We start from the raw sequence: 26,406 nt of genomic DNA, 5'->3' as shown, positions 1-26,406 counted from the left end.
GCGGCTGTGTATGCCCCTGAAACCCAGGCGTGAACCCTGTGGCTAGACTCGTGGCGTCCGAGGATGGGGAAAGCGCTCGGCGGACAACGGTCGATCTGACGGGGTGAAATTCAAAATCCAAACCGCAGCCCGTCAGTTTTCTCTGCAACGGTCACAGGACGGGCTGGTTACCAGTCAACTTTTTTTTCCGTTTTTTGTCGGAAGGCTGACAAGTGCCCGGCTGATTTGAGCCTGTTGGGCACAAAGCCTGACGACGCCATCCGGCCACGCGATCGATCTCCTGAAGGAGGGGACCTGTTCGCTTCACAACCGGCGCGCGTGGATCCTCTGAGGCAAACGGGGGCTCGTAAACCGCGCGGTTGCGTCGACGGCAACTTTTTCATTCCTGCGTTGTTTTCTTGGAATTCGACACAGGGGCGCCCGTGAGGAGGAGGTGGAGGAGTGCTGACCGGGGGCGTTTGGGCGGAAGGAAGACGCGCCTCTCGGGTCTGGAACCCGTTTTAGGAGTATCGGCCCCGTCACAAACGATCAGACCTTCACATCCGGTACGAGGACGCGCATAACGGGCCACCACCATGGGCGACGCGCGCGTGGTGTTCCTGCTCGAGAAGATCGGCGAGACGTTTGGGGTGTCGCCGGATGAGCTTCGCGGGGACATGGACGGCCTGGGCGATAAGGTCCGGCCGTTCTTCGAGCCTGAAGGTCCTCCCAAGCTCATATTCGTCTATCAGGCGCCGGATACGGTGGACCCGAAGACCGGCGCGGTCACCCGGGTCGGCGCCAAGCGCCTGGCGCTCACCGACGGCGACGGCGAGTCCGTGGATGGCCGGGCGGCGTACTTCATCAGGAACAACCCAAAGGGCATCACCGAGAAGTTCGACCCCAAGGATATGAGCGCGGGCAGCATCAAGGGCGGCGTGCTATCGTCTTTCAACGCTGTCCTATCGCAGATGTTCCACCCCGCCCTGCGGGTTCAACATCCCGCCGGGTGGGGCAAGCTCAAGTCCAAGTCGGAGACTGAGGATTTTGTCGGCAACGTGCGCAGGTTCGGGGCGGTGCTGAAAGAGGCGGCGGCGTCCGTGGACGCCACCGTGCAGCTCGCCAGACCCGATCAAAAGTACGTGGACTCCATACCGCTCAAGCCTCTGGCGTTCAAGGACGCCGCGGATACGGTGGAGACGGTCAACCACATGGATTCGGTGCTCCTGAGATGGGTCGCCGACGCGGAGGCTTGCGTCGAGGAGACGGTGGTGGAAGAGAACGACGAGAACGACGCGGGCGCCGCGAACGATGCTCCCCGGGACGCTTCCGGCAAGCCGATGATGAAGGGCGCGTCGGATGACGACGACATGGGACCGGACACGGAGCTCGAGTACTGGCGCCAGCGCATGGGTCTGCTCAACTCCATCATCGACCAGACCAAGACGGACGAGTGCCGACTGGTGCTGGGCGTGTGTATGGCGGCCAGGTCACACGCGCACAAGGCGTGGAAGCAGATCGACCTTCGTCTCACCGACGCGTCCAACGAGGCCAAGGATAACGTCAAGTACCTGACCACGATCGAGAAGTCACTCGAACCCTTGTACGCCAGCGGGCCCAAGCAGGTGTTGGAGGGCGTACCTTCTCTGCTCTCCAACGTCAAGATGATGTACACGATCGCCAGGTACTATCACACGAACGAACGCATGACCAGGTTGTTCTCCAAGATCTCCAACCAGATGCTCATGTGCTGTAAGACGCACCTGCTGGACGCGGGACCCGACCCTTGGACACACGACAAGGCTGAGCTCCTCGCCAAACTCCGCTTGACAATCGCGCTGTACGACAAGTACTACTCCGAGTACCAGGCGACCAAGGAGAAGCTGGCGTCGCAGATTCCCAAGCCGAGACAGTTTGACTTTAACGAGGATAAGATTTTCAGCAGGTTCGGTCTTTTCAAGAGGAGATGCGAGAAGCTGGCGGACATGTTCAGCACAATCATCCAGTTTGAGGAGCTTGCGGAACACAAAGAGATTGTCGGCATGGAGGTGCTCATCACGCGATTCTTCAGGATCGTGAACGAGTTCAAGCGCAAGCCGTACAACCTACTCGACTTCCAGCAGAACGCGTTCGACCGTGACTACATGGAGTTTATCGTCGGCGTCAACGAGCTCGAGTTTTCGCTCCAGGAGCTCATCAACAAGGCATTCGAAAAGATTTCATCCACGGAATCGGCGCTGACCCTCCTTGGCCAGTTCACCGCGGTGATGCGCCGCGACGCGCTGAAGGATGATCTGGACAACAAGTACGTCAAGATATTCAGGAACTACGCGGATGATCTTGAGAGCGTCCAGAAGCTTTACGAGAAGCAGAAGCACGCGCCGCCGCTGCCCAGGAACGCGCCGCCGATTGCGGGTGACATTCTCTGGTCCAGGCAGCTTCTCCGCCGGATCGAGGGTCCCATGCGGCACTTCGCCGGCATGGAGAGCATCATGGCGATGAAGGAGTCCAAACGGGTGGTTAAACTGTACAACAGGGTCGCCACCGCGCTCATGACCTACGAGACTCTTTGGCACCAGGCTTGGGTCAAGGGTGTCGAGGACAGCAAGGTTGGCCTTCGCGCGACGCTCCTGGTGCGCCACCCCAACACCGGCCAGCTTCTCGTCAACTTTGACCGCGAGATCGCTCAACTCATCCGCGAGTCCAAGTTCATGATGCGGATGGACGTGGAAGTGCCCGAGTCCGCGCGCATCGTGCTGGCGCAGGAGGACAAGTTCAAGTCCTACTACAACCAGCTCACCCACACCATCAACATGTACACCCACCTGGACGACGAGATCGCGCCCGTGACCCGCCCGCTCCTCAAGGCTCACCTCGCCGAGCTCGAGATGGTCGTCGCACCTGGCATGACCGACCTGACTTGGACGTCCACGAACATCGACATGTACCTCAAACGCGTTCACAGGACGATCGACAATCTGGAACTGGTCGTTTCCAAGGTTAACGACATGCTCCACCACCGCATAGACGATAACCTCAAGGACGCGGCTCGGATCATAATGGTGGACCTGCCCAAGGACGAGCTCGTCACGTTGGAGGAGTTCGCCGCGATCCAGACCAAGCACGTCAAGGAGGCCGCGGATATCCTGGCGATCAAGTCCGAGGAGGTTCGCAGGGGATGCGACGATCTCGTGGAGCTGATCCGGGACACGATGCCGGAGGCGGAGCCGGGCAGCTTGATGCCTCTTCCCACCATCGACGACGAGGCCATCGCGGAATTCAAGGCGCACTTCGCCAGACTCATGTACTCCGCGGTGCTGCACTCCACCCGCAAATCCTTCGACGTGCTCAAGCAGAGGATCGCGTCCAAGGTTTCGGGCGGTTTCCTGTTCATCGAGCGGCCGCTCTTTGACGTGGACGTCGAGCTCTCGGTCCCGTACGTCCAAATGTCTCCGAGCCTGGACGACGTGCAGCGCGCGGTGAACGGCGTCGCTAAGAAGATGCTCAACGCATCGCGGTCCATCAAGCGGTGGGGCAACACCGATCTCAACGGTGACGAGGAGAATCAGCCCGGCGTCGACTACGATAACCTCGGCACGGGTACGTTTTTCGACGAAATCGCCAGCGACATCGACGTGGTCAAGCTTTGCCTCCTGCTCACTGGCGCCATGCACGGCTGCCGCACTAGCGTGGAGCAGTACCTCACGGCGTTCACCGAGTTCGATTTCCTCTATCTCCAGGATCTTCAGCAGGCGTACGAGGAGTTCATGGCGAAGAAGCCCAACCTGGATATGTTTGAGACTGAGCTTCAAAAGTACATGAGCATTGAGCAGCACATCGGCAAAATCGCGCCCGTGCACAACATCGGCGCGCTGTCCCTGGAGACCCAGCCGCTCAAGGTGTCGCTCAAGGCGGAGGCCGCGACGTGGAAAAAGCAGTTCGCGAAGAATCTTCACGCGCACGGCAAGGACCAGCTCGAGACTATCGTGCAGTACATGAAAGACACCACGCTCCAGCTCAACCGGAAGATCGAGGACCTGGAGGATGTCCGCCACGTGATGGCCATACAGCAGGATATCCGCATCAAGGAATCGGAGATTGACTCCATCATGAACCCCATCGAGGAGGTTTATGGGCTGTTGACGAGGTACGAGGTCAAGGTTCCCAAGGAGGAGACCGACGTCGTCGCCGAGCTCCGCGGGAACTGGACCACGATGAACGCGCTCGCAGTCTCCGTCGGCGAGAATTTGCAGCGGCTCCAGGCTGGGTTCAAGCGGGATCTCGTGGCGCAGGTGAAGGTGTTCGTCGTGGACGCGCAGGAGTTCCGCAAGGACTGGGACGCAAACGGTCCGATGGTCGACGGTCTCGCGCCCGCGGAAGCCGTCGAGCGACTCAAGGATTTCCAAACCAAGTTTGCGCCGCGCAAGGCTAAGTGGGACAACTTCAGCAGCGGCGAGGCGCTATTCGGCCTGCCCGTGACCCTCTACCCCGAGCTCGAGAAGACCGAAAAGGAGATCGAGTTCCTCGACAAGCTCTACTCGCTGTGGACCAACGTCACTCAAACCATCGGGGGCTACGTCGACATCCTTTGGACGGAGGTCAGGGAGAATATCGACGTCATGACTGAGACGGTGACCTCTTTCCAGGCGCAGTGCAAGAAGCTGCCCAAGGCTATGCGAGACTGGCCCGCGTACGTCGACCTGAGGAAGAAGATTGACGATTTCCTCGAGATGTTACCCCTAATCCAGATGCTCGCGGCGCCCGCCATGAGGCCCAGGCACTGGACCAGGTTCCAGGAGATCACCGGCTCTGAGCTGGACATGGCCGAGGACACCTTCAAGCTCCAGAACGTGACGGAGTGCAGCATCCTGAAGCACTACGAGGACATCGAGGAGTGCGCCGCGGGTGCGGTGAAAGAGGAGCAGGTTGAAATGAAGCTGAAGCAGGTGGACGGTGACTGGGAGGATCTCATATTTGTCTTTAACGAGTTCAAGCAACACGGCCGGGTCGTGCTGGACATGGTGGCCACCGCCGAGCTTATCGAGAAGCTCGAGGACACCTCCATGGCGTTGGGAGGTATGGCCACCAACCGATACTCCGCGCCGTTCAAGGGCAAGGTTCAAGACTGGATCACCAAGATGGCCACGATCGAGGAGATCATCAACATGTGGCTCAACGTCCAGAACATGTGGATGTATATGGAGGCTGTCTTCAGCGGCGGCGACATTGTCAAGCAGCTCCCGTCCGAGGCTAAGAGGTTCAAGAACATCGATAAGCAGTTTGTCAAGATGGCTAAGGTCGCCGCGGACGTTCAGAACGTCGTCGAGGTGTGCTGCGACAGCAAGATGATGATGGAGGTGCTTCCGGTGCTTACCGAGCAGCTCGAGTTGTGCCAGAAGGCCCTCACTGCCTTCCTGGACACCAAGCGGGCCATGTTCCCCCGCTTCTATTTTGTCTCTGACCCGACACTGCTGGAGATTTTGTCGCTGGGCTCTGATCCCCCCTCGGTCTGCCCGCACTTCCAGTCCGGTCTGTTCGACTCGGTCACCGCGATTGAGTTCGACAAGGAAGACAAGTACAAGATGCTCAAGATGTTCTCGCAGCAGAACGAGGAGGTTGTCTTCCAGACATTCATCAGCGGCGAGGGCGGCCACGGCCACCTCGAGGAGAAGCCTGTGATTGCCACCGGCAACATCGAGTCGTGGCTCCAGGCACTGGTCGACGGCATGCAGGACTCAGTCAAGAGCATCATTCGTAAGGCTCACGATGAGGTGCAGACCCAGCAGCTCGAGGAGTTCATCTTCGGCCACCCCGCACAGATCTCCCTGCTCGGTATCCAGTTCATGTGGACCAACGATATGCAATCCGCGCTGACTATTGCCAAGCAGAGTAAGGAAGCGATGAGAGAGGCTTTCAAGAAGCAGGCCGACATGCTGAAGGAGATGATCGTCATCACAACCAGGACCACGATCGGCAAGAACGACAGGAAGAATCTGGAGACGTGCATCACCGTCCACGTGCATCAGAGGGATACCTCGGAGGAGCTGATGAAGAAACGCATCAAGGACCCCGCCGATTTTGAGTGGATGAAGCAGTGCCGATTCTACTGGAATAAGGGCAGGGAGACCGTGATCATCTCCATCTGCGACGTCGACTTCGAGTATTCGTACGAGTATCTCGGCGTGAAGGAGCGCCTCGTGATCACGCCCCTGACGGACATCTGCTACGTGACTCTGTCTCAGGCGCTCGGCATGTTCCTCGGTGGCGCGCCCGCGGGACCCGCGGGTACGGGCAAGACGGAGACCACCAAGGATCTCGGTAACACCCTCGGCAAGTACGTCGTCGTGTTCAACTGCTCCGATCAGATGGACTACAAGGGCATGGGTAAGATCTACCGCGGTCTCGCGCAGTCCGGTCTGTGGGGATGCTTCGACGAGTTCAACCGCATCAACCTCGACGTGCTCTCAGTGTGCGCGCAGCAGGTTTACTGCGTCCTCCAGGCTATCCGCGAGCGCAAGACCGAATTCATCTTCACCGACGGCGCGCGCGTCAGCCTCGACCCTCGCGTTGGTTTCTTCATCACGATGAACCCCGGTTACGCCGGTCGTCAGGAGCTGCCGGAGAACCTCAAGGCTCTCTTCCGCGGCGTCACAATGATGGTGCCCAACCGCCAGATTATCAAGAAGGTGAAGCTGGCGGCGTGCGGTTACATGCAAAACGAGTTCCTCGCCAAGAAGTTCTTCGTACTCTACGGCCTTTGCGAGCAGCAGCTGTCCAAGCAGGCGCACTACGATTTTGGTCTGCGTAACATCCTCTCCGTGCTGCGCACCATGGGCGCGTCCAAGCGCGCCAACCCGGAAAAATCGGAACCTTTCCTGGCGATGCGAACCCTCCGCGACATGAACATGTCCAAGTTTGTCGCCGAGGATGTGCCACTCTTCTTATCGCTCATCGCGGACATCTTCCCCGGGATCAAGGCGGACAAGGCTGTCTTCCCCGAGGTCGAGGAGGCCATGGCCAAGGTTGCCACCGAGAAGGGCCTGCAGCTCCACCCGTCGTGGCTTGCTAAGTGTGTTCAGCTTTATGAGACCTACCTGGTGCGCCACGGTATCATGCTTGTTGGACCCACCGGCGGTGGTAAGACGGCGATCATCGAGACGCTCGCCGGCGCCCTCACGGAGCTCGGTACCAAGCACGTCATCTGGAGGATGAACCCCAAGGCGATCACCGCGCCGCAGATGTTTGGCCGCCTCGACGCCACCACGGGCGACTGGACCGACGGTGTCTTTGCCGTGCTGTGGTAGGGTTTCTCTCTTTCCCCCTCTCTCCCCCTCCCTCCATCTCGCCCCGTTTCTGTTTGTTTGCTCGCCGCTCGATGCGAGGACAGCTGCGTTGATACTCGCACTCGGTTTGTTCGATCTGTTCTTGACATTTTCTCATTTTTTCTAACTGGAACACACACATGCGGGTTTGACTCTACCGTCTGGCGCCGCGCGGCTAAGGAGAAGAAGAACAACACGTGGATCGTGCTAGACGGACCCGTCGACGCCATCTGGATCGAGAACCTCAACACCGTGCTCGACGACAACAAGGTTCTCACCCTCGCCAACGGCGATCGCGTGCAGATGAGCGGAATCATGAAGGCGATGTTCGAGCCCGAAAACCTCAACAACGCGTCTCCGGCCACCGTGTCCCGCGCGGGTATCATCTTCGTCTCGGAGACTGAGCTCGGCTGGAAGCCCATGGTTGACTCGTGGCTGGACACTCGCGCCAAGCACGAGGCTGCCGCGCTCAAGCCTCTCTTCGAGAAGTACGTGGATGCTCTTCTGGATGTCATCCGGATCGAGTGCAAACCCGTGATGGCTGGTTCGCCGTGGGCTCACGTGTCCAGAGATTTCTGCCAGGTGAGCACACTCGTCACACTGCTCAAGGGCATCCTGAAGCCCAGCGAAGAGGCTAACGAGCAACTCTCGTCGGGGCACTACGAGCGCCTTTTCCTCTACTGCTGCACGTGGGCGCTGGGTGGCTTGCTCGAAATGAAGGACCGGCCGCCGCTGAACAAGGCGATGGTTCGGCTGGCCGAATCCGAGGCTCCCAACTTTGATGACCCCGAGGATACCTTCTTCGAGTACTTCGTGTCCGACGAGGACACCGAGTGGAGGCACTGGAACACCCAGGTGCCCGCATGGGAGTACCCCGCGGCGGAGGAGAAACCCAAGTTTGCCAGGCTCATCATCCCCACCCTCGACTCTGTGCGCCTGGAGTCGCTGCTGAAGATTGTCACGAGCGTCGACAAGCAGGCGCTGTTCGTGGGCGGACCGGGTACGGCGAAGACCACCGCGATCAAACAGTTCATGGCCGGGTTCGACAGCGACACCACCGCGACGAAGGACATCACGTTCTCATCACTCACGCAGCCGGGCACCTTCCAGGTTGCGATTGAGTCCTCAGTTGAGAAACGACAGGGCAGGACCTTCGGGCCCCCATCCGGAAAGAGGATGATTGTCTTCGTGGACGACCTGTCCATGCCAGTCATGAACGAGTGGGGTGACCAGATCACGAACGAGGTTGTCCGCCAGCTTCTCGAGCAGGGTGGCATGTACTCGCTCGAGAAACCCATCGGAGATATGAAGATGATTGTGGACTGCGTGTACCTCGCGGCGATGAACACGCCAGGCGGGGGCAAGAACGACATTCCCAACCGCCTCAAGAGGCACTTCTGCATCTTCAACGTGCCCCTCCCGTCCGTCGCTGCCATCAACAATATCTTCGGGCAGCTCGTCGCCGGGCGCTTCAGCGCGGATGTCTTCTCACCGCAGGTTGTGGACGTCGCGTCCAAGCTGGTGCCCGTCACCGTCGACCTGTGGAACAAGGTTCAGGCCAAGATGCTTCCCACGCCTGCCAAGTTCCACTACCTGTTCAACATGCGAGAGCTCAGCAAGGTGTTTCAAGGCTTGATCCTCGCCGAGCGCGACAGGTTCAGAGAGAATAACAGGTTCGTCCAGCCCTTCGGGGGCAAGGTCAAGTCCCCCGAGGCGTACCTGGTGGCGCTGTGGCGGCACGAGTGCGAGCGAGTTTTTTGCGACAAGCTCACCACGCACGAGGACAAGGACTGGGGAGATAAGCTCATCATGAAGCTCATCGACGAGACGTACGGCGAAGATATCAGGGCACAGGTGGAAGACAGGGTGTATTTCGTCGATTTCCTCAGACCGCCAAAGGTTGACGAGGAGACTGGCGAGACTGTCGACGCCAACCCGAGCTACTACGAATCCACCGAGTCGCTCGACTCCCTCAGGGCGGTGGCCATGGCGCGCCAGGCGAGCTTCAACGAGACGAGCAAATCGCTCAAGCTCGACCTGGTTCTCTTTGAAGATGCGCTGAAGCACATGATGCGCATATCGAGGCTGCTGTGCATGGAGCGAGGCAGCGCCCTGCTCATTGGTGTCGGCGGCTCTGGTAAGCAGTCTTTGACCCGACTTGCCGCGTACATCGCCGGAGCGTTCCCGTTCCAGATTCAGATTACAAAGACGTACAACCAGGCCAACCTGTTCGAGGATCTCAAATCCCTGTACAAGGTGGCGGGCCTGAAGGGCCAGAAGGTTGCGTTCATCTTCACCGACGCCGAGGTCAAGGAGGAATCCTTCCTTGAGTACATCAACCAGATTTTAATGACTGGCGAGGTGGCGGGTCTCTTCCCCAAGGATGAGCAGGACATGATCGTCAACGACGCGCGGGGGCCGTACAAGAAGGAGTGTCCGGGTGAGTTGGACAGCTACGATAACCTGTGGAGCTTCTTCATGTCGAGGGTGCGGGACAACCTCCATCTGTGCCTCTGCTTCTCCCCCGTCGGCGACAAGTTCAGCCGCCGCGCACGGGATTTCCCGGGTCTCATCAACGGGTGCACCATCGACTGGTTCCTCCCTTGGCCCCAGGACGCGCTCATCGCAGTGTCGACAAAGTTCATCGGGGACTTCAGCATGGCGTGCGACGACGACGACAAGACCAAGCTGCAGGAGCACATGGGTCACGTGCACGTCGCCGTGACCCAGGCGTGCAAGGAGTACTTTGAGAAGTTCAGGCGCAACGTGTACGTCACCCCCAAGTCGTATCTCTCGTTCCTGGCGGGCTACTGCGCTCTGTACGCTGCCAAGCTGTCGGAGGTTAACGTGCTCGCGGACAAGATCAACAGCGGTCTGTCCAAACTGTTTACTGCCAAGGAGGACGTGGGCACGATGAAGATTGAGCTCCAGCAGAAGAACGTAGACCTCGAGGAGGCTCAGAAGATGTCGGAGAAACTCCTGAAGGAAATTTCCGCGTCCACCGCCGTCGCGGAGAAGGAGAAGGCTCGCGTCGCGGTGATCGTCGAGGGTGTCGTCGCCAAGGCTAACGAGATTGACGCCAAGAAGATAGAGGCTGAGGAGGATCTCAAGCTCGCGCAGCCAGCGATGGATGAGGCGTTGGAGGCGCTCAACTCCATCGACCAGAAGAGTATCTCGCAGCTAAAGACGATGAAGAACCCTCCCGACCTGGTCAAGCGCATCTTCGACACCGTGCTACTCCTGAGGCAGCTGCCGATGAGCAAGATCGTGTGGAAGATGAAGGACAAGGTTGGCATGGTGATTGACGGCTCAGAGAACTACAAGGAAGAGGCGATGAAGATGATGGCCGACACTGGGTTCCTCAACAAGCTCCTCAATTTCCCCAAGGAACGCATCAACGACGAGACCTGCGAGCTTCTCCAGCCGTACTTCGACGCGCCCGACTTTAACTTCGAGGATGCGAAGAAGTCCGCGGGTGCTGTCGCTGGTCTGTGCAACTGGTGCCGATCCATGGTCAAGTACCACTGGGTCGCGGCAGTCGTCGACCCAAAGATGCGCGCGCTGCGGGAGGCTCAGGCTGAGCTCGATGAGGCGAACAGGGAAAAAGCAAAGGCTGAGGGTGAGTTGGCGGAGGTTCAGGCGGGCTTGGACGCCATGCAGGCCAAGTTCGATGAGGCTATGGCTGAGAAGCAGCGACTGATTGATGATGCCGCGGCCACGCAGGCTCGGATGGATGCCGCCGCCGCGCTCATCACCGCGCTGGCGGGTGAGGAGGTTCGATGGACGGAGCAGTCGAAGCAGTTCGCGGCGCAGATCCAGCGGCTCACGGGCGACTGTGCCATGGCGTCCTCTTTCACGTCCTACCTGGGTCCCTTCAACAAGGAGTTCAGGGACCTGTTGCTCACCCGCGACTTTTTCGGCGATTTGAGCAAGCGGGGCATTCCCGTCACGGCGGATCTCGACGTCGCCAGGTTCCTCGTGGACGACTCGGAAATCGGGGAGTGGACCCTGCAGGGCCTACCCACCGACGAGCTCTCGATCCAAAACGGCATCATGACCACGCGTGCGTCGCGGTACCCGGTTCTGGTGGACCCGCAAGGCCAGGGTATCAACTGGATCAAGAACCGCGAGGCTGAAAACAACCTCAAGGTCACCAACCTGAACGAGAAACGGTTCAGGGATATTCTGGAGGAGTCCATGTCCTACGGTCTGCCGATGCTCATCGAGAACATCCAGGAGGAGCTCGATCCGATATTGGAGCCGGTGCTGGAGAAGAGGATCGTGCGCAAGGGCAAGCAGGCGATGATCGTGCTCAGCGACGGCAAGGAGGTTGACTACGATGACAACTTCACGTTGATCTGCACCACCCGCCTGCCTAACCCGCACTACTCGCCAGAGCTGAGCGCCAAGGTGACAGTGATTGACTTCACCGTCACCATGGTGGGTCTGGAGGATCAGTTGCTCGGCAAGCTTATCCTCAAGGAGAAGAACGAGCTCGAGGTTCAGCGCAAGACGCTGGTGGAGGAGGTGACGACCTATAAGAAGAAGATCAAGCAGCTCGAGGATGATCTGCTGTTCAGGCTGTCCAACTCCCAGGGTAACCTGCTGGACGACGTCGAGCTCATCGAGGTGCTGAACGTGACGAAGAAGACGGCACAAGAGGTGAACGAGAAGCTGGCCAACGCGAGCGAGACCAACGCGAAGATCACGGAGACTTGCGAGGAGTACCGACCGGTGGCGCACCGGGCGACGCTCATCTACTTCCTCATCGCCGAGTTTGCCAGCGTCAACGTGATGTACCAGACCTCGCTGAAGCAATTTAACGAGCTGTACGAGCTCGCCATCGACAACGCGGAGGCGAGCCAGAAACCCGCCACGCGCATCAAGAACATCATCGATCACATGACCTACTCGGTGTATCTCTACATCCAGCGCGGCCTCTTCGAGCGGCACAAGCTCACCTTCGCGCTCATGATGACCAACAGCATCCTCGTTTCCGACAAGATCCTGCCCCCAGAACTCGTCAGCGTGTTCCTCAAGGGTGGTGGTTCATTGGACATCAAGTCGGTGAAGAAGAAGCCCAAGGAATGGATCCCAGACAAGTCTTGGCTCGACTGCGTGGCGCTCTCTGCATACCCAACCTTTGCCAACCTGCTGGAGTCAATGGTGACAAATGACAAACAGTGGCAAAACTGGTACGATAAGGAGGCTCCGGAGAACGTTCGAATCCCCGATTTCGAGGACGTCGTCACCCCTTTCGAGCGTATGTGCCTCGTCAAGGCGCTCAGGGAGGACAGGACGCAGGTTGCGGCGCAGGCGTACATCGCGGATGCCATCGGGCAGCAGTTTGTCGAGTCGGTGCCGCTCAACATCGAGGCCACCTGGGAAGAGTCCACGCCATACGTGCCGATCATATGTCTGCTGTCGCCCGGCTCGGACCCGACGAAGCTGATCGAGGAGCTAGCGAAGAGACAGAAAATCACGGTGAACGGCGTGTCCATGGGCCAGGGCCAGGAGATTATCGCGAGGAGGCTGATGACCTCCGCCACGCGTGAGGGACACTGGGTGTTGCTCCAAAACACCCACCTCGGCTTGGGCTACATGGCTGAGATCGAGACGTACATGACCAAGGCTGCGGAGGAGGGTAAGATCCACCACGACTTCAGGCTGTGGATCACCGCGGAGCCCCACCCCCAGTTCCCCATCGGCTTGCTCCAGATGTCCATCAAGCTCACCAACGAGGCCCCCGTTGGCATGCGCGCGGGTCTCAGGAACTCGTACAACTGGGTCAGCCAGGACATGATCGACGCGGTACCGCTCTTTGAGTGGCGCCAGCTGCTGTACATCATGTGCTACCTCCACTCCGTGGTGCAAGAACGTCGCAAATTCGGCCCGATCGGCTGGAATGTCCCGTACGAGTTCAACCAGTCCGATCTGTCTGCGTGCGTGCAGTTCCTCCAGAACCACACGAGCGAGATGGATGTGAAGAAGCTCAAGTCTCCAACCTGGGCCACCGTCACCTACATGATTTCATCCATCCAGTACGGCGGTAGGATCACCGACGGGTTCGACGAGCTCCTCATGGACACGTATGCGGCCAAGTACTTCAACAAGAGCAACCTTGAGAAGGGTGTCGAGCTCTTCCCAGGTTACCCGGTGCCGGACACGAGGGATATCGATATTTTCCGAGCCGACATCGAGAAGCTGCCGCCGGTGGACTCCCCCGAAGTGTTCGGACTGCACCCCAACGCGGACCTCACATTCAGGACCTTGCAGGTGCGCGAGCTGGTGGAGACTGTGGTGAGCACGATGCCCAAGTCCGGTGGCGGTGGCGAGGGCAAATCACCCGCAGAGGTTGTCGACGCAATCGCGGAGGATCTTCTCTCGAAGGTTCCCACGATGTTCGAGACTGAACGCACCAAAATTGCGCTCAACAAGCTCCCCGGCGGGCCCACCCAGCCACTCACCGTGCACTTGCGCCAGGAGATCGACCGGTTGAACATCATCGTCGATCTCACGACCAAGACGCTTAAGAACTTGAGGTTGGCCATCGCGGGCACCGTGGCGCTTTCTGGGGATCTGGTGGACGCCCTCGACGCGCTCTTTGATGCCAAGATTCCACCCAAGTGGCTCAAAAAGTCGTGGGAGAGCGCGTCGATCGGCACGTGGTTCCAGGGTCTGCTGCAGAGACACAAGCAGCTGGAAACGTGGCTGAACAAGGGCCGGCCGAAGGCGTACTGGCTCACCGGCTTCTTCAACCCGCAGGGTTTCCTGACCGCGATGAAGCAGGAGGTGAATAGGCAGCATGCCAAGGACAAGTGGGCACTGGACGACGTGGTGATGACGTCGGAGGTGACGCACCCGCCGCAGTCGCTCGAAAAGCTCAAGGCTGCGCCTAACGAGGGTGTTTACGTGTACGGACTTTTCCTGGAGGGCTGCACGTGGGATGGGAAGAAAAACATGTTGACGGATTCTGAGCCCAAGAAGCTGTACACGCCCCTACCGGTGCTGTACGTCACCGGCGTTCTCTCGTCCGACTACAGCAAGAAGGACACGTACGAGGCGCCCACGTACAGGGTCAAGAAACGCACGGGACTCAACTTCATATCCACGTTCCCGCTGCGGACGGAGGATCCCCCGAGCAAGTGGGTCATGCGCGGCGTCGCGTTGCTCTGCTCGGTGGATTGAGGAAATTTTTATTGTAGAATATCACACGCGCCGCCGTGGCGCGAGGAGGAGGAGCTAACCTGCCCCCCGAGGGCGGCTCGGCCTGGGGTTTTAGAATCCAGGGGAGACGCGCGCCGAGGACGGGGGACAGTGGTGCGCTCGCGTAGCAGTATTTTGATTGAAACCTTATTTGCCACCTTCTTCGCGCCGCTCGTTGTTGGTCGGTGATACCAGTTGGACCCAGATTCCTGGCGGCCGGCGCCGGGAGCGAGCGCGCGAGGCGGGGGGGGACGACGACGCGGCTCCGGGCTCGCCCACCGTCACCTCCGATCACCGGCGTGGGGCGTTTATACGTTTCTGCAGACGTTCAATCCATATCTCGGTCAAACTCCTGACTGTTTGCTCGTGATGCATGACACATCGTCTTACCTGGCCAGCCAGCGCAGCATTTTATATACTCTAGGAACAACCGGGCCGAGTCTACGGGTCTCGATTTGATTTTATAACGAACTCCGTCGTCTGATCGTTGGCGATGCCAATTCCGTCATTCGGCTCCGCACACCCCTCGCGCGATGGACGCAAATAAAGCCATGAAGACCGCGGTGCAGACCGCCCGCGGTCTAGCATACACGACATCGAAGTTCACTCGAATCAAGGACTGGCGCATCGCGGTGCTCCATATCGGCCTCTCGGTGGCGATCGTCATCGGTCTGATTTTCCAACTGATCGGTAACAAGAGTTTCCTGTTGACCGAGGTGCCCCTGGGCACCGTGACGTCGTGGTCCTCCGCAAGTGACACTGCAAAATACACCGGTCAGAAGACGTTCGATGCTATTCAGACAGAGTGGTCCACCAACAACAAATGCTCCGATATGGTGAGCCCGCGACCAGCCTTCCAAAATTACGCCCCCCCAGAATCGCGAATCCGCCGGCTGAAACCATGGGTCCCCTTCTTTCCTCTCCTCCTCCACAGAGCGCATACAAGTTCGAGTACGACGCGGATTTCAACTACAACAATCCCATTTGCTCGTACATGAGCCCAGATGAGCTCGTCAAGAAAAAGTTCGACGGCGGCCTCCACCTCGCCACGCACATTCACTACAGAAAAACTCTCCGTGTGCCTGCTGCCAGCAAGGCTGCATGCCCTGACCCCGTGCCGAACAACTTCAACGACACCACCGCCACATCGGCCCAAGCGAAGTTGACATACAGCAACGGCATTTGCAGGTATAACGCGGAGCAGAACCTGTTCCCGTTGGGCATCGAGGGGATGAACTTCAACATCATACCCGGCTACGACACAACCTCCAAGAATTACGCCGGCGTCAAGCCCAAGACGTTTGTCAGGAGAAAGGGCTCTGACGCCGACGTATACACGTTCGCGGCCGGGCAGAACATTGCGCTCGACGTCCAACAGTTGATGGATCTCGCGGGCCTCGACCTCGACAAGACCTGGGACGCACAGCCCAACGGCTACAAACCGGCAGATTCTGAGAAGGGCTACGGCAGCAGCGCAAACGCCTACCCTACGCTAAGGCTGACCGGCGCTCGAATCATGATCGACATCAAGTACTACAACTACGAGCTGGACGATCCCACCACCACCGAGATGGGCACGGACGAGGTCTACGCCGTGGTGGAGGTGGGCGGTAAGGTCCAGTGGGAATCCCGCGGACAGGCCATCACGTACCGAAACAAGGTTGACGAATGGGATTCCCCTTTCAACAAGCTCGGCCAGCCCAACGGCGCGTTCGAGGACTTTTACGTGTACGGCATCAACATCGACGTCACCAGCAGCGGTATCGTCGCCAAGTTCGACATCATGCTCTTCATCAACACCGTCATCGCCGCGCTCGTCTTGCTCGGAACGGCGAAATCCATCTGCGACGTCGTGGCTACCAATTTACTCGGCGTCAAGTCCCAGCTCTTCTCCAAGTTTATGCGCGAGGAGGTGGACCTGGAGCGCGAGTGCGCTCGGTTCGCGGTTCAGGCGCTCGTCGCCACGCACTTTTTCAAGCAGAAGGACGTCGACGGCAGCGGAAACCTCGATCTCGAGGAGATTGTTCAGATGCTCCACGGCGCGTTCAGCAAAGAAGCATTCGCCGTCGCCACCGAGGGGCTCGACCCCGAGGACCCCAAGTACAAGAAACTGATGAAGTCCGTGCTGGACGACGACGAGATCAGCGCGCTGGCGCTGTACCTCATGCGGTGCGTGGACCCCGACAGGGCAAAGCACAAGCTCGAGGGCACCGAACTTAAGATTGAGGACATCGCGGGTAAATCCGTAAATCTCAACGATTTCATCGGCATCTTCACCGAGGACAACATGGACATCGCCACGATGCGCACGATCATCACGCAAACCTCGCTGGACGAACAGGTGGCCGCGGCTGAAGAGAGGAAGGAGAACCCCAACACCTTCGTGTGAGACCGAGTTTGATTGTTTGCTACTTGACCCCGTGTATTGCGATGTGTATTCCCGGAACCTGCGAATGTCGCCGCGACTTTGAACCGCTCACTCACCGCCCTTGAACCGAGACGCGAGCGTGGGGAACGACGAGAAGAACAGGTCGAGCCCGCTGCCCTGCGACTCGTCCGCCTTCGTCTTCGTGCCGAACACCGCGTCGATCACCGGCTGCAAACCCCTGGCCATGTCCGCCTCCGGGAAGGGATCCGACGTCGGGTCGTCGAGCCACCGGTACGCTCGCAAAAAATCCTCCACGCGCACGTTCTCCACGGGCCCGTCCCAGTGCGCGGGCACGATCGTCAGCGACGCGGGCGTCGACACCACCTCCGTCGACGTCCCGTCCTCCCCGACACTCACCGTGCTCTCCACGGGTTTGAACCAGTCCTCAGCGACGGAATCCGCCCACGCTCGCACCCCCGCCGGGTCCTGCGCGTACAAAAGGCTCCTCACGACGGGCGGCACGAACAGCCTGCCGGAGATGGCGGCGAAGTTATCCTCCCACCCGTCCGTCCACTCCACCACCCCGGGAGCGCCGGGCGCGGGTTCCTCGTGCTCGGGGAAGAAGTAGTTTATGAGCAGCGTCATCTTCTTCCAGCCGGCGAGTCGAGCCGCTGGGGTATCGCCCGGCGAGCCAACCGCGGGGGTGGGATCCGCCGTGCTCCTCTTGCCCACCAAAAGCAGCTTCTCCGGGTCGATGAGGGGCGGGATTTGATCGGGGATGAGCGCGATGCAGTCGGTCACGACCATCGTGCGCGTGGCTCGGTGAAAGAACGTCGCCTCCCTCAGCCCCACGTCGCGGCCGCCGAGCCTGAACGATCCGGAGTTGAGAATCTTCACGTCGATCTCATTCGTCCACGGCGGAGTCCGACCCGCCCCACCGTAAACCCCGGAGTTGTCACTCACGTCCCCGAGCACACCCGCGGGCGTCCTGCCGTATATCCTCTCCGCCGCCACCTCCAACGGGAACGCGAACTGCCCCGGGGCGATCCACAGGTCCGCGTCGGGCCATCGGTCGCACGCGTCTCTCGCAAACACCTTGTGCTCCAAAGCGTACGTGGGCACCACCACGTGTTTTACCGTCCCGCCGATACCATCGCGTTCGATGAGGCGGAAGAACTCCTCGGTGGGGGCGAGCGGGGCGTGCACCCAGAGGGAGTCGTCCTCGAGCCGGATCACCACGCATCGAAGCGGGGTCTCCAGAGGGCCGACCGCGAGGTTCTGCTCGAGGCACCACACGCGATTGGGCACGATGGTCTTGAGCATCGTGGCGCGCTCGTCGTCGCCGTAGAACGGCGCGAAGAGCGTGGGGTACCGCTGGAAGTAGGCGCGAGGGTTGGGCGACGCCATTGCTGCTTCATCGGCCAGAGCTATGGACGCGGGCGCGAGCGTCGCGAGGGACGCCGCGCCGAGCAACGCTCGACGCCGCGACACCGACGACGTCGACGATTCGGTGCGGGCGTCGTCCTCCTTATCCTTTCCATCGGATGCCGACGCGGTCGCGCTCGGTCGGATGGACCGCGCCCTGCGCTCATCCCGTGCGCTGGACGCGGACCGAGACGTGGCGATGCACACCGTCGGCACGGGTCTCGCGAGCGACGACATGCGTCTCGATGCCTTCCCACGGACGGGGAGCGCGACGTTCTGATGACGAGTCGTTGGAAGTTTCTCCTTGGACGTGGCGAGAGTGAGATCGGCGGTTCCATGATTGCCGCGATGGCGCGAGAGTGAGATCTCTCCGCCTGCGATCGGAAGATTCGCATTGCCAGTTGGCGCCAAAATAAAAAATCTCCTCGTCAGCAGTACAAGTAACAACGACCAAGTCCGCGCGCTTCGACGCGCCGCTCACACCGCGACGAAGCGTCGCCGCGTCGGGTTCGCGCCCGTTATCGCTCCACTCGTCGACCTCAGCGCGTATCGCGGCGCGGATCTGCGCGTTCGACCCGCTCAGACGCGCGCGGACCGGCCTCCGCCCGGACGCCGCGGGGCTTTTTGGTTTGGTCCAGGATGTGCACCAAGAATGACAATCCGGAGTACTACTTCCGCGATCTGCTCACCGCGACCGTCCAGTTCCTGCTCGTCGCGCTCATCCTGCTCGGGGGTAAGACCGTGCCCGTCTACGCGTCCGTGAGCGACACGTGCGCCAGCGGGCTGGACCCCAACGAGGTGTTCTGGCCCGACGCTCCCGCCGTGATCCCGTTCAAAGGCGCCGACTCTCAAGATCCGCTCGCGTTCCGCCACTACAACGCCAGCGAGGAGGTGCTCGGGCGGACCATGAAGGACTGGCTGCGATTCTCCGTGGCGTTCTGGCACTCCATTCGTAACGACGGGAGTGATCCGTTCGGATTCCCCACCAAGCGATGGCCGTGGGACGCGGCCCCCGCCGGTTGCGAAGATCCCCCGCCACCCATTGAGCTCGCCAAGCGGCGGATGAGGGCCGTCTTCGAGCTCATGCGCAAGCTCGGCGTGGACCTGTGGTGCTTCCACGACAGGGACATCGCACCGCGGGGTGACACGTTGGAGGAAACCAACGCTAACCTGGACGAGATCGTGGAGTACGCGGCGCAGCTGCAGGAAGGCACCGACATAAGGCCGCTGTGGGGCACGGCTCAGCTCTTCGCCGAGCCGCATTACATGCACGGAGCCGCGACGAGGTGAGACGCGCGAGACGAATCCCCCTAAAACCCTGACTGACGCGCGTGTCGTCTCTCTGTCTCTCTCCAAAACCTAACCCTAAACTCTCTCTACCCCTCCTACGCGTGAACAGTCCGAGCGTGGACGTGTTCGTGCGCGCGGCGGCGCAGGTCAAGAAGGCGATGGACGCCACGGCCAGGCTCGGCGGCGAAAACTTCAACTTTTGGGGCGGCCGCGAGGGCTACGCTTTCCTGCCCACGACGGAGCTGAAAACGGAGCGAACGCACGCGGCGATGTTCTTCAAGATGGCCAGGGACTACTGGGTCAAGGACTTGAAGCAGAAGGGCAAGCCGTTGCTGATCGAGCCCAAGCCGCAGGAGCCCAGCAAGCACCAGTACGACTGGGACGTGGGCACCACCGCGGGTTTCCTTCGCGAGTTCGGCCTCGAGAAGGACTTTAAACTGAACGTCGAGTGCAACCACGCGACGCTCGCGGGTCACAGCTGCTCGCACGAGATCGAGACCGCGGTGGCCATGGACATGCTCGGAGGGCTGGACGCGAACACGGGCGATCCTCAGGTTGGTTGGGACACCGACCAGTTCATGACTGACGGCAGGGAGGCGGCGCTCGTCCTCTCAGCGATTGTTCGATCAAAGGGCTTCGCCCCGGGCGGCATCAACTTCGACGCCAAAACCAGGCGCGAGTCCACCGACGTCAACGACCTGCTCTACGCGCACATAGGCGGCATGGACGCCATGGCCAATGGTCTGAAGCTGGCGGCCAAGTTGGTTGATCCCGACGGCGCTCTGGAAAGGGTCAAGCGCGAGAGATACTCGAGCTGGGCGAGCGAGCTGGGCGCGAAGATCGAAAAAGGCAAGGCGACGCTCAAGGAGCTCGAGAAGCTGGCTCTGGAGGCTGACGGCGAACCCGCGGTGGGCAGCGGGAAGCAAGAGCTGGCGGATAACATCATCGCCGCCGTGGTGGGATGAGGCGACGATCCAAACTTCTGTTGTATACGTTGTAACCTGTACGATTCAATTTCCCAGATGCGCCGGCTCAAAGTCCCTGACGAACACGTTCCCGTCCTCGTCGCCCGTCACTAGCATCTCCCGGTCCGCCGCGACGCACCCGATCGATCGCTTGTGCTCCCTGAACCGAACCCCCCCGATGGCTCGGAACTCGCCCCCCGAGTACAGCTGCCCGATGGCCAGGTGACTCAACTCCGCCGCCACGCGTTCCGCCTCCGCCGCCGCGAACGCCGCCGCCGCGAACGCCGCCGCCGACGCCGCCGCAGCCTGGCTGTTCGCCAGCGCCGCCGCCGCCGACGCGACACCCCCCGAAAGCGCGTCCGCCGACTCCAACAGCCGCATCCCCGCCGCCTCCGTCCTTCGAGCGAGACCCTCCGTCGATCTCGCCACCGCCGAAGCAGCGCCTCGGCCGCCCCTCCACGCGGTGTGCGCGCACCTCGCCGCGACGTTCATAAACTCCGAGGACAAGCGCCGGTGGTACCCGTTGACGCCCCCGGGTCGCCAGTTGGACGGCGACGTCCCATTCGACGCGGCGTTCGTCGAATTGTTCGACGAATTGTTGATTCCGGTTTGATTCCGAGCGGGGGGCGATCCGAGACTTTCCGCGCCCTCGCTCGATATGAGAGCGTCCGCGTCCTCCCTCGTCGATGTTTTCCCTATGCTCCGCATGTACTCCGCCTCCCGTCTCCCTTCCGCCGCGAGCGTCGCCCTCGCGCGTCGCAACGCATCCTCCGGGAGGGCCATCACGTGACACTCGCCGTCGTCGCCGACGGAGACAACCCGACCGCCCCTGACCAACACGGCGGTGACTCGCTCGGCGTGGACCCACCACCGGCGGTACGCGCTCGGCCTGTGCCTGCGACTTCGGGTGGTTAACCCAACACCGTCGGGTTTTACCGGGTTGGGGTTCGGCGGAACCTGTGTTGAACCGTCCAATAACTCGTGGTCGAAGCGAAGGCCGTCGAAGGCGCCGGACCAGTGCAAGACGCTGCCGTCGTCGCGGCCCTCGACGATCTGTCCCGCCCACACGTCGATGCACGTCACCCCGGGCGGGGGGGAGTACTGCCACTCCACCGGGGTTTGGCCCGCGTGCTCAGCCTCGGCGGTGCCCGGCGGACCCTCCAGCTCTCGGAGGCACCGTCCGGAGACGGGGTCCCAGATACGAATCGTCGCGTCGTCGCCGCCGGTGACCAGAAACGGCACGTGTGACGAAGAAACGGCTGAAGAAACGGCCGACCCACGCACGCAGGTCCCGTCCGCCGGGCGGGGCACGAACGCCATGCACCGCACGGTCTCGACGTGACCCACGAGGCGCGTCAACCCGTCGCCGAAGGACCGGCGTCGCGAGTTGAGTCGGTCGTCGTCGCCGTCCTCGTTAAAAGTCTCGTCGCGCACGGTCCACGTCACAACCTCGGCGCCGGCGGCGACGGCGGCGAATCGACCGCTCGGATCGACGGCGCACGCGGTGACGCCGCGTTCGAACCGAGGCGAGGGGTTGGCGCGAAAGAACCGCGCGCGCGAAACTCCGGAGGTGCCGCCCCCGCCGTGGTTCGAACCTTCGATCTCCTCCCAGTCGCCCAAACGCGATCCCCCAGCTCGAGCTCGAACGACGACGACGTCGGCGCCGTCCACCGCGGACATCGTCACCACCGCGCCCCCGTCCGTCCCGGCCACGCACCAACCCCCACCGAGCGCCAACGCCGACACCGGTGACGCGCACGGCGTTCGCTTTGTAAATGTTTCTACACCGGCGTCGACGTCGAACCCGCGGATCAAACCGTTTTTTTCGTGCCCGACGACCACGATCCCGTCCCCGTGCGCCATGCACGTCGCGGGGTTGGTGTCAATCTGGGATGGGGACGAAGACGGTTCAAATCCTGGCGACGGTTCAAATCCTGGCGACGGTTCAAATCGCGACGGCGACGGCCACGTCGCGATCGCTTCGCCGGATTTGGCGTCCCAGCATCGGCACCGCCCGTCTCCGCTCGCCGTGAACCCTCGGCCGTTTCGAAGCGCCACGCCGACGATGCCCGCGGGTTCGCGATTTGAACCGTCGTCAGCCGAACCGTCGTCCATGGACAGGCACACCGCGCGTTCGCACCGTCCCGCGACCCAGCGCCACTCGGTGGCGACGGCGGATCGGAAGCTCCCGCGCCAGTTCCAATCCCACGGTCGGCCCGGGTGCGTCTTCGGGACGTCGATGGTGACGGCGCCGGACTCGTACCTGCGCCTTCGGGAGCGCATGCGGGCCTCCTCGGCGTCCGCCTCCTTGCGTCCGAAGTACACGACGAACATCTGCGGAGTTGGGGACGCGCGGCGGGTCAGTCTCCGGTACCTTGAAGTCGTGTATCTCTACACACATCTCAAACACGCGCTGTCGGATTTGTCGAGGGGACGGGTGGGTTCGGGCCGGGTCGGGTCGGCGCGTACCTTGCGCCAGAAGTTCTGGTTGGACGTGACCTGGCGCCAGGACTTGCACGCGGACGTGGCGGAGAGCGTCGCCTGGAAACCTGCGCCGAGTAGGATGCGCTCCACGCAAGCCTCCGGGAGGTCGCCCCACGGCACAGCCGCGGGGATATTTTCCGTTCGCCCCGAGTGAGACGCCTCGCCGTTACCGCCCGTCGCGCGGTCGGAGAGGGCGCGTCTCGAACCCGTCGAGTTTTCACGATCGTTCAGCGCGGGCGACGCGCTCCCGTCCGGCCCGGTGGAGCGCTCCGATGCGTCGGAAACCTGCGCCCGCACCTCGGTCGTCTCGCTTTTTCCAATTGTTCGGGGCGCCCCTCCGCGGGTCGAGGTCTGGCCCATGAGCGAGGAGAGCAGCCAGCCGACCGCAGCCGCGGGGCCACGCACGAATACATCCATGAGACGCATCGCCCCGCACGCTTCGTCGGCGTCTCGTCCGTTCGCGTCCGGAGGCGGCGGCGACTCCTCGTTCTGACCCGAACTTTTGGCTCGAAAAGATTTTTTCGCGGGCGATTTCAGCTTTGGCATCTGAAATGGAAAATACGATTGGGCAAACTTGTATCTTGTGAGTAAAACGGCACAATTACCTTTAAAATCGTATGGGTATTCGAGGTTAAAAACACGCCAGCCTGGCCAGCCGCTCCTCGGGCATCGGGCTATCTTCAAAGATGGTCTTCTCGACCCTTCCTCGCGCCATAACCGTCGTCGCGCGACACGCAGGCGACGAGCGAGAAAGACTGCGAAGGTCGGATCACGGAGCCTAAGCGATGAACGCCGCGATCCTTCGCGCCCCGGGCGCCGTTCGCGTTCCCGCCGCGCGAACGGGCCTCGTGAGCAAGTCCTCGCGCACCCGCGTCGGCACCGCGACGACGTGTCGTCAAGCGAAGCCCGCCCTCTCGATGGGTTTCGCGCCTCTCGCCGCGTCGCGCAAGCGCGGATCCGTCGCGACCAACACGCGTGCTATCGCGCTCACCGACGTCCTCCGCCCCGGCGCGCCCAAGCGGATCGTCGAGTCCGAGCAGCTCCCGAAGGAGATCCGCGACCCGGTCATGGACTCGATCCAATCCCTGGGCGGCAAGTGCACCGTCGGCGACGTGGCGTCCGCGGCGGGCGTCAAGCTTTCGGACGCGGAGAACGCGATGAAGGCGATCGCCGCGGACACCGGCGCCACCCTCGAGGTCTCCGCCCAGGGCGACATCCTCTACGTCTTCGATCGCGACTTTCGATCTCTCCTCAACGCCAAGTCGACGAAGATCAAAACCGTGGAGCCGCTCGTCGAGGGAGCCGGCAAGGTTGGAGGGTACCTCCTGAGGATCTCGTTCGGAACCACGCTCCTGGCGTCCATCGTCATCGTCTACACCGCGATCGCGGCGCTCCTGTCCAACCGCGACGAACGCGACCGCGACGAGAGAAGGGGCGGCGGCATGGGAGGCGGCATGTTCTTCGGCCCCCGGATGTACTTCTCCCCGTTTGACATGTTCTGGTACTGGGACCCGTACTACTACGAGCGCAGGAGCTACTACGCCGCGATGGAGGGCGCCAAGGACATGGACTTCCTCGAGGCGGTCTTCTCGTTCGTCTTTGGCGACGGGGATCCCAACGCGGATTTCGAGCGCAAGCGGTGGGCGCTGGTGGGGCTCTGCATCCAGCGCAACAACGGGGTGGTCACCGCCGAGCAGCTCGCGCCGTTTCTCGACAGGGACGAAGACTCGATCGGCACCGACGACGAGTCCTTCGTGCTCCCGGCGCTGACCAGGTTCAACGGCGCCCCCGAGGTTGACCCGGCGTCCGGTGAGATCGTGTACAGGTTCGAGGACCTCGAGTCCACCGCGGGTGGCGTGGCCGCCATCCAGGCGGTGCTCGACGAGATCCCGAGGGAGCTCGGCGTCACGACGTCCGTCGCGGAGGAGGAGAGGTACAAGTTTTCGCTCGCCACCGGCGGCCAACGGACGATGGCCGCCGCCTTGGGCGTGTTTAACTTTGTGGGCGTCGTGGCGCTCGGGGTTTTATCCTCAGATCCGCAAATCGCGATGCAAAAGGCGCAGCTCGTCGCCGCGGTCGGTTCGCTGCTCCCGGGTCTTCAGGCGTACGCGGTGGCGTTCTTCGCCATTCCCGCGGTGCGATGGTTCGTGTGCCAGCGGAGGAACGCGCAGATCGACGCGAGGAACGCGGCTCGGCTCGAAGCGTCGAAGCAGATCGCTCGGCCGGGTAAGTTGCTCAAGGAGAAGATGGACGCGGCGCGAAGGATGGCGACGGGGCGGCGGACGGTGACGGAGGGAAGCGGGGTGTTCTCGTCCGGTAAGAGCGCGGCGGACTACGAGGCGGAGGATTTCGAACGTCGCCTGCGCGAGCGTAACCAGTGAGTGCGGGACGAGAGCCGATTAGTCGACGACTTGAACGATGGAAGTAATCGCTTGCAACTCTTATTAAACCCAAAAAACCGTCAAACCCACCCGTTCGCGGCGCACTTACGGCAACCGCAGTCCCAAACGCGGGGACGTCTCTTGACCTCCACCTCCAGCGCGCGAAACGCGGCGACCCCGTCCCCGTGACCAACCCCGTCGCTCCTCCTGTACGGCGCCACCGCGTCCAACGCCGCTCCCGAGGTGCACAGCATCAGCGCGTCGAATATGATCTGCAGCGCGTCGACCCGAATCGATCGCGCGGGTTCCGCGACCGACGCCTCGTCCAGCGCGGACGCGAGCTCGGGGTGGGGTTGGTTGGCGACGGCGTCGGCGAACCTGCGCAGGAACAGCTCGCCGGCTCCGCCGTCGCACCTCATCGTCGGCAAGTCGTACGGGCCGCCCGCGATGGACGCGATGGACGCGACCGCGGCGGCGACGTCGATGTCGCGGACGCGCGGGTCGTGCCACGGGGTCTTTGGGACGAGCGCGCGGTAGAGGTTCGGCGGGGTCAGCAGCTGGCCCGGGTGTCCCCTCCCCTCGTCCCACTGCTCCAGCGACGTTCCTAGGCGTTCCATCTCTATCACTCACAACTCTCCCAACCTCCGCTTTAGACCGGCGTGAGGAGCTGCACGAGGCTGGGCTTGGGCGTGGTGTTCATGCCGACAATAATGATGGCGGGGATCATCGCGTAGTGCATCCAGTCCTGCAGTCGGGAGAGGCGAGCGGCGTCAGCTGTGGGTTGTTTTTTAGGGTTGGCGCGTGCGACGCTAGCGTTTGAGATGCCCGCCGTACGGGAGGATCGGGGACGCACCGCCACGTTGTAGTCGTCGCAGAACTTGGCGACCGCGCCGACGGCCTTACCCACGGAGCCTACGAGACCCATGTCGGCGCTCGCGCGTGTGCGTTGTGGAGGGCGGTGCCACGATCGTTGGAGCGAAACGAAT

At 61.5% G+C, this 26,406-nt stretch overlaps 5 protein-coding genes across 5 annotated transcripts; 4 read left to right on the top strand and 1 right to left on the bottom strand.

The window, feature by feature from the left end:
* Positions 1–575: 575 nt before the first annotated feature.
* Positions 576–14,761, top strand: ODA-DHCG2 (dynein gamma chain, flagellar outer arm; the record flags this gene model as incomplete). Its single annotated transcript, XM_002506576.1, has 5 exons — positions 576–814; positions 848–1,247; positions 1,329–3,554; positions 3,624–7,271; positions 7,482–14,761. 5 exons carry the CDS (start codon positions 576–578, stop codon positions 14,487–14,489), a joined length of 13,521 nt encoding a protein of 4,506 aa, XP_002506622.1. The 3' UTR covers positions 14,490–14,761.
* A 279-nt stretch (positions 14,762–15,040) lies between these two features.
* Positions 15,041–16,951, top strand: MICPUN_106589 (predicted protein; the record flags this gene model as incomplete). The annotated part of the gene is made up of 2 exons (XM_002506575.1): positions 15,041–15,343; positions 15,442–16,951. 2 exons carry the CDS (start codon positions 15,041–15,043, stop codon positions 16,894–16,896), a joined length of 1,758 nt encoding a protein of 585 aa, XP_002506621.1. The 3' UTR covers positions 16,897–16,951.
* Positions 16,952–16,983: 32 nt separating this feature from the next.
* Positions 16,984–18,282, bottom strand: MICPUN_88835 (predicted protein; the record flags this gene model as incomplete). The annotated part of the gene is made up of 2 exons (XM_002506391.1): positions 16,984–17,259; positions 17,305–18,282. The coding sequence occupies 2 exons, from the start codon at positions 18,280–18,282 to the stop codon at positions 16,984–16,986; spliced, it is 1,254 nt and encodes a 417-aa protein (XP_002506437.1).
* Positions 18,283–19,125: 843 nt separating this feature from the next.
* MICPUN_92573 (predicted protein) lies at positions 19,126–21,656 on the top strand. Its single transcript, XM_002506574.1, has 2 exons — positions 19,126–19,586; positions 19,700–21,656. The coding sequence occupies exons 1-2, from the start codon at positions 19,207–19,209 to the stop codon at positions 20,553–20,555; spliced, it is 1,236 nt and encodes a 411-aa protein (XP_002506620.1). The 5' UTR covers positions 19,126–19,206; the 3' UTR covers positions 20,556–21,656.
* A 2,325-nt stretch (positions 21,657–23,981) lies between these two features.
* MICPUN_109598 (predicted protein) lies at positions 23,982–26,290 on the top strand. The gene is made up of 2 exons (XM_002506573.1): positions 23,982–26,165; positions 26,274–26,290. The coding sequence occupies exon 1, from the start codon at positions 24,107–24,109 to the stop codon at positions 25,418–25,420; it is 1,314 nt and encodes a 437-aa protein (XP_002506619.1). The 5' UTR covers positions 23,982–24,106; the 3' UTR covers positions 25,421–26,165; positions 26,274–26,290.
* Positions 26,291–26,406: the final 116 nt, after the last annotated feature.

The sequence above is a fragment of the Micromonas commoda genome, chromosome 15 (assembly GCF_000090985.2).
Source record: "Micromonas commoda chromosome 15, complete sequence".
NCBI lineage: Eukaryota > Viridiplantae > Chlorophyta > Mamiellophyceae > Mamiellales > Mamiellaceae > Micromonas > Micromonas commoda.
Note: the sequence above shows the minus strand (reverse complement) of the source record. Positions and strands in the feature narration are given on the sequence as shown.

Coding starts and splice junctions, on each gene's coding strand:
- MICPUN_92573 (XM_002506574.1), top strand. CDS start 19,207: ATGAAGGACTGGCTGCGATTCTCCGTGGCGTTCTGGCACTCCATTCGT. Junction 19,587..19,699: donor ATGCACGGAGCCGCGACGAG/GTGAGACGCGCG, acceptor ACGCGTGAACAG/TCCGAGCGTGGACGTGTTCG.
- MICPUN_109598 (XM_002506573.1), top strand. CDS start 24,107: ATGGACTCGATCCAATCCCTGGGCGGCAAGTGCACCGTCGGCGACGTG.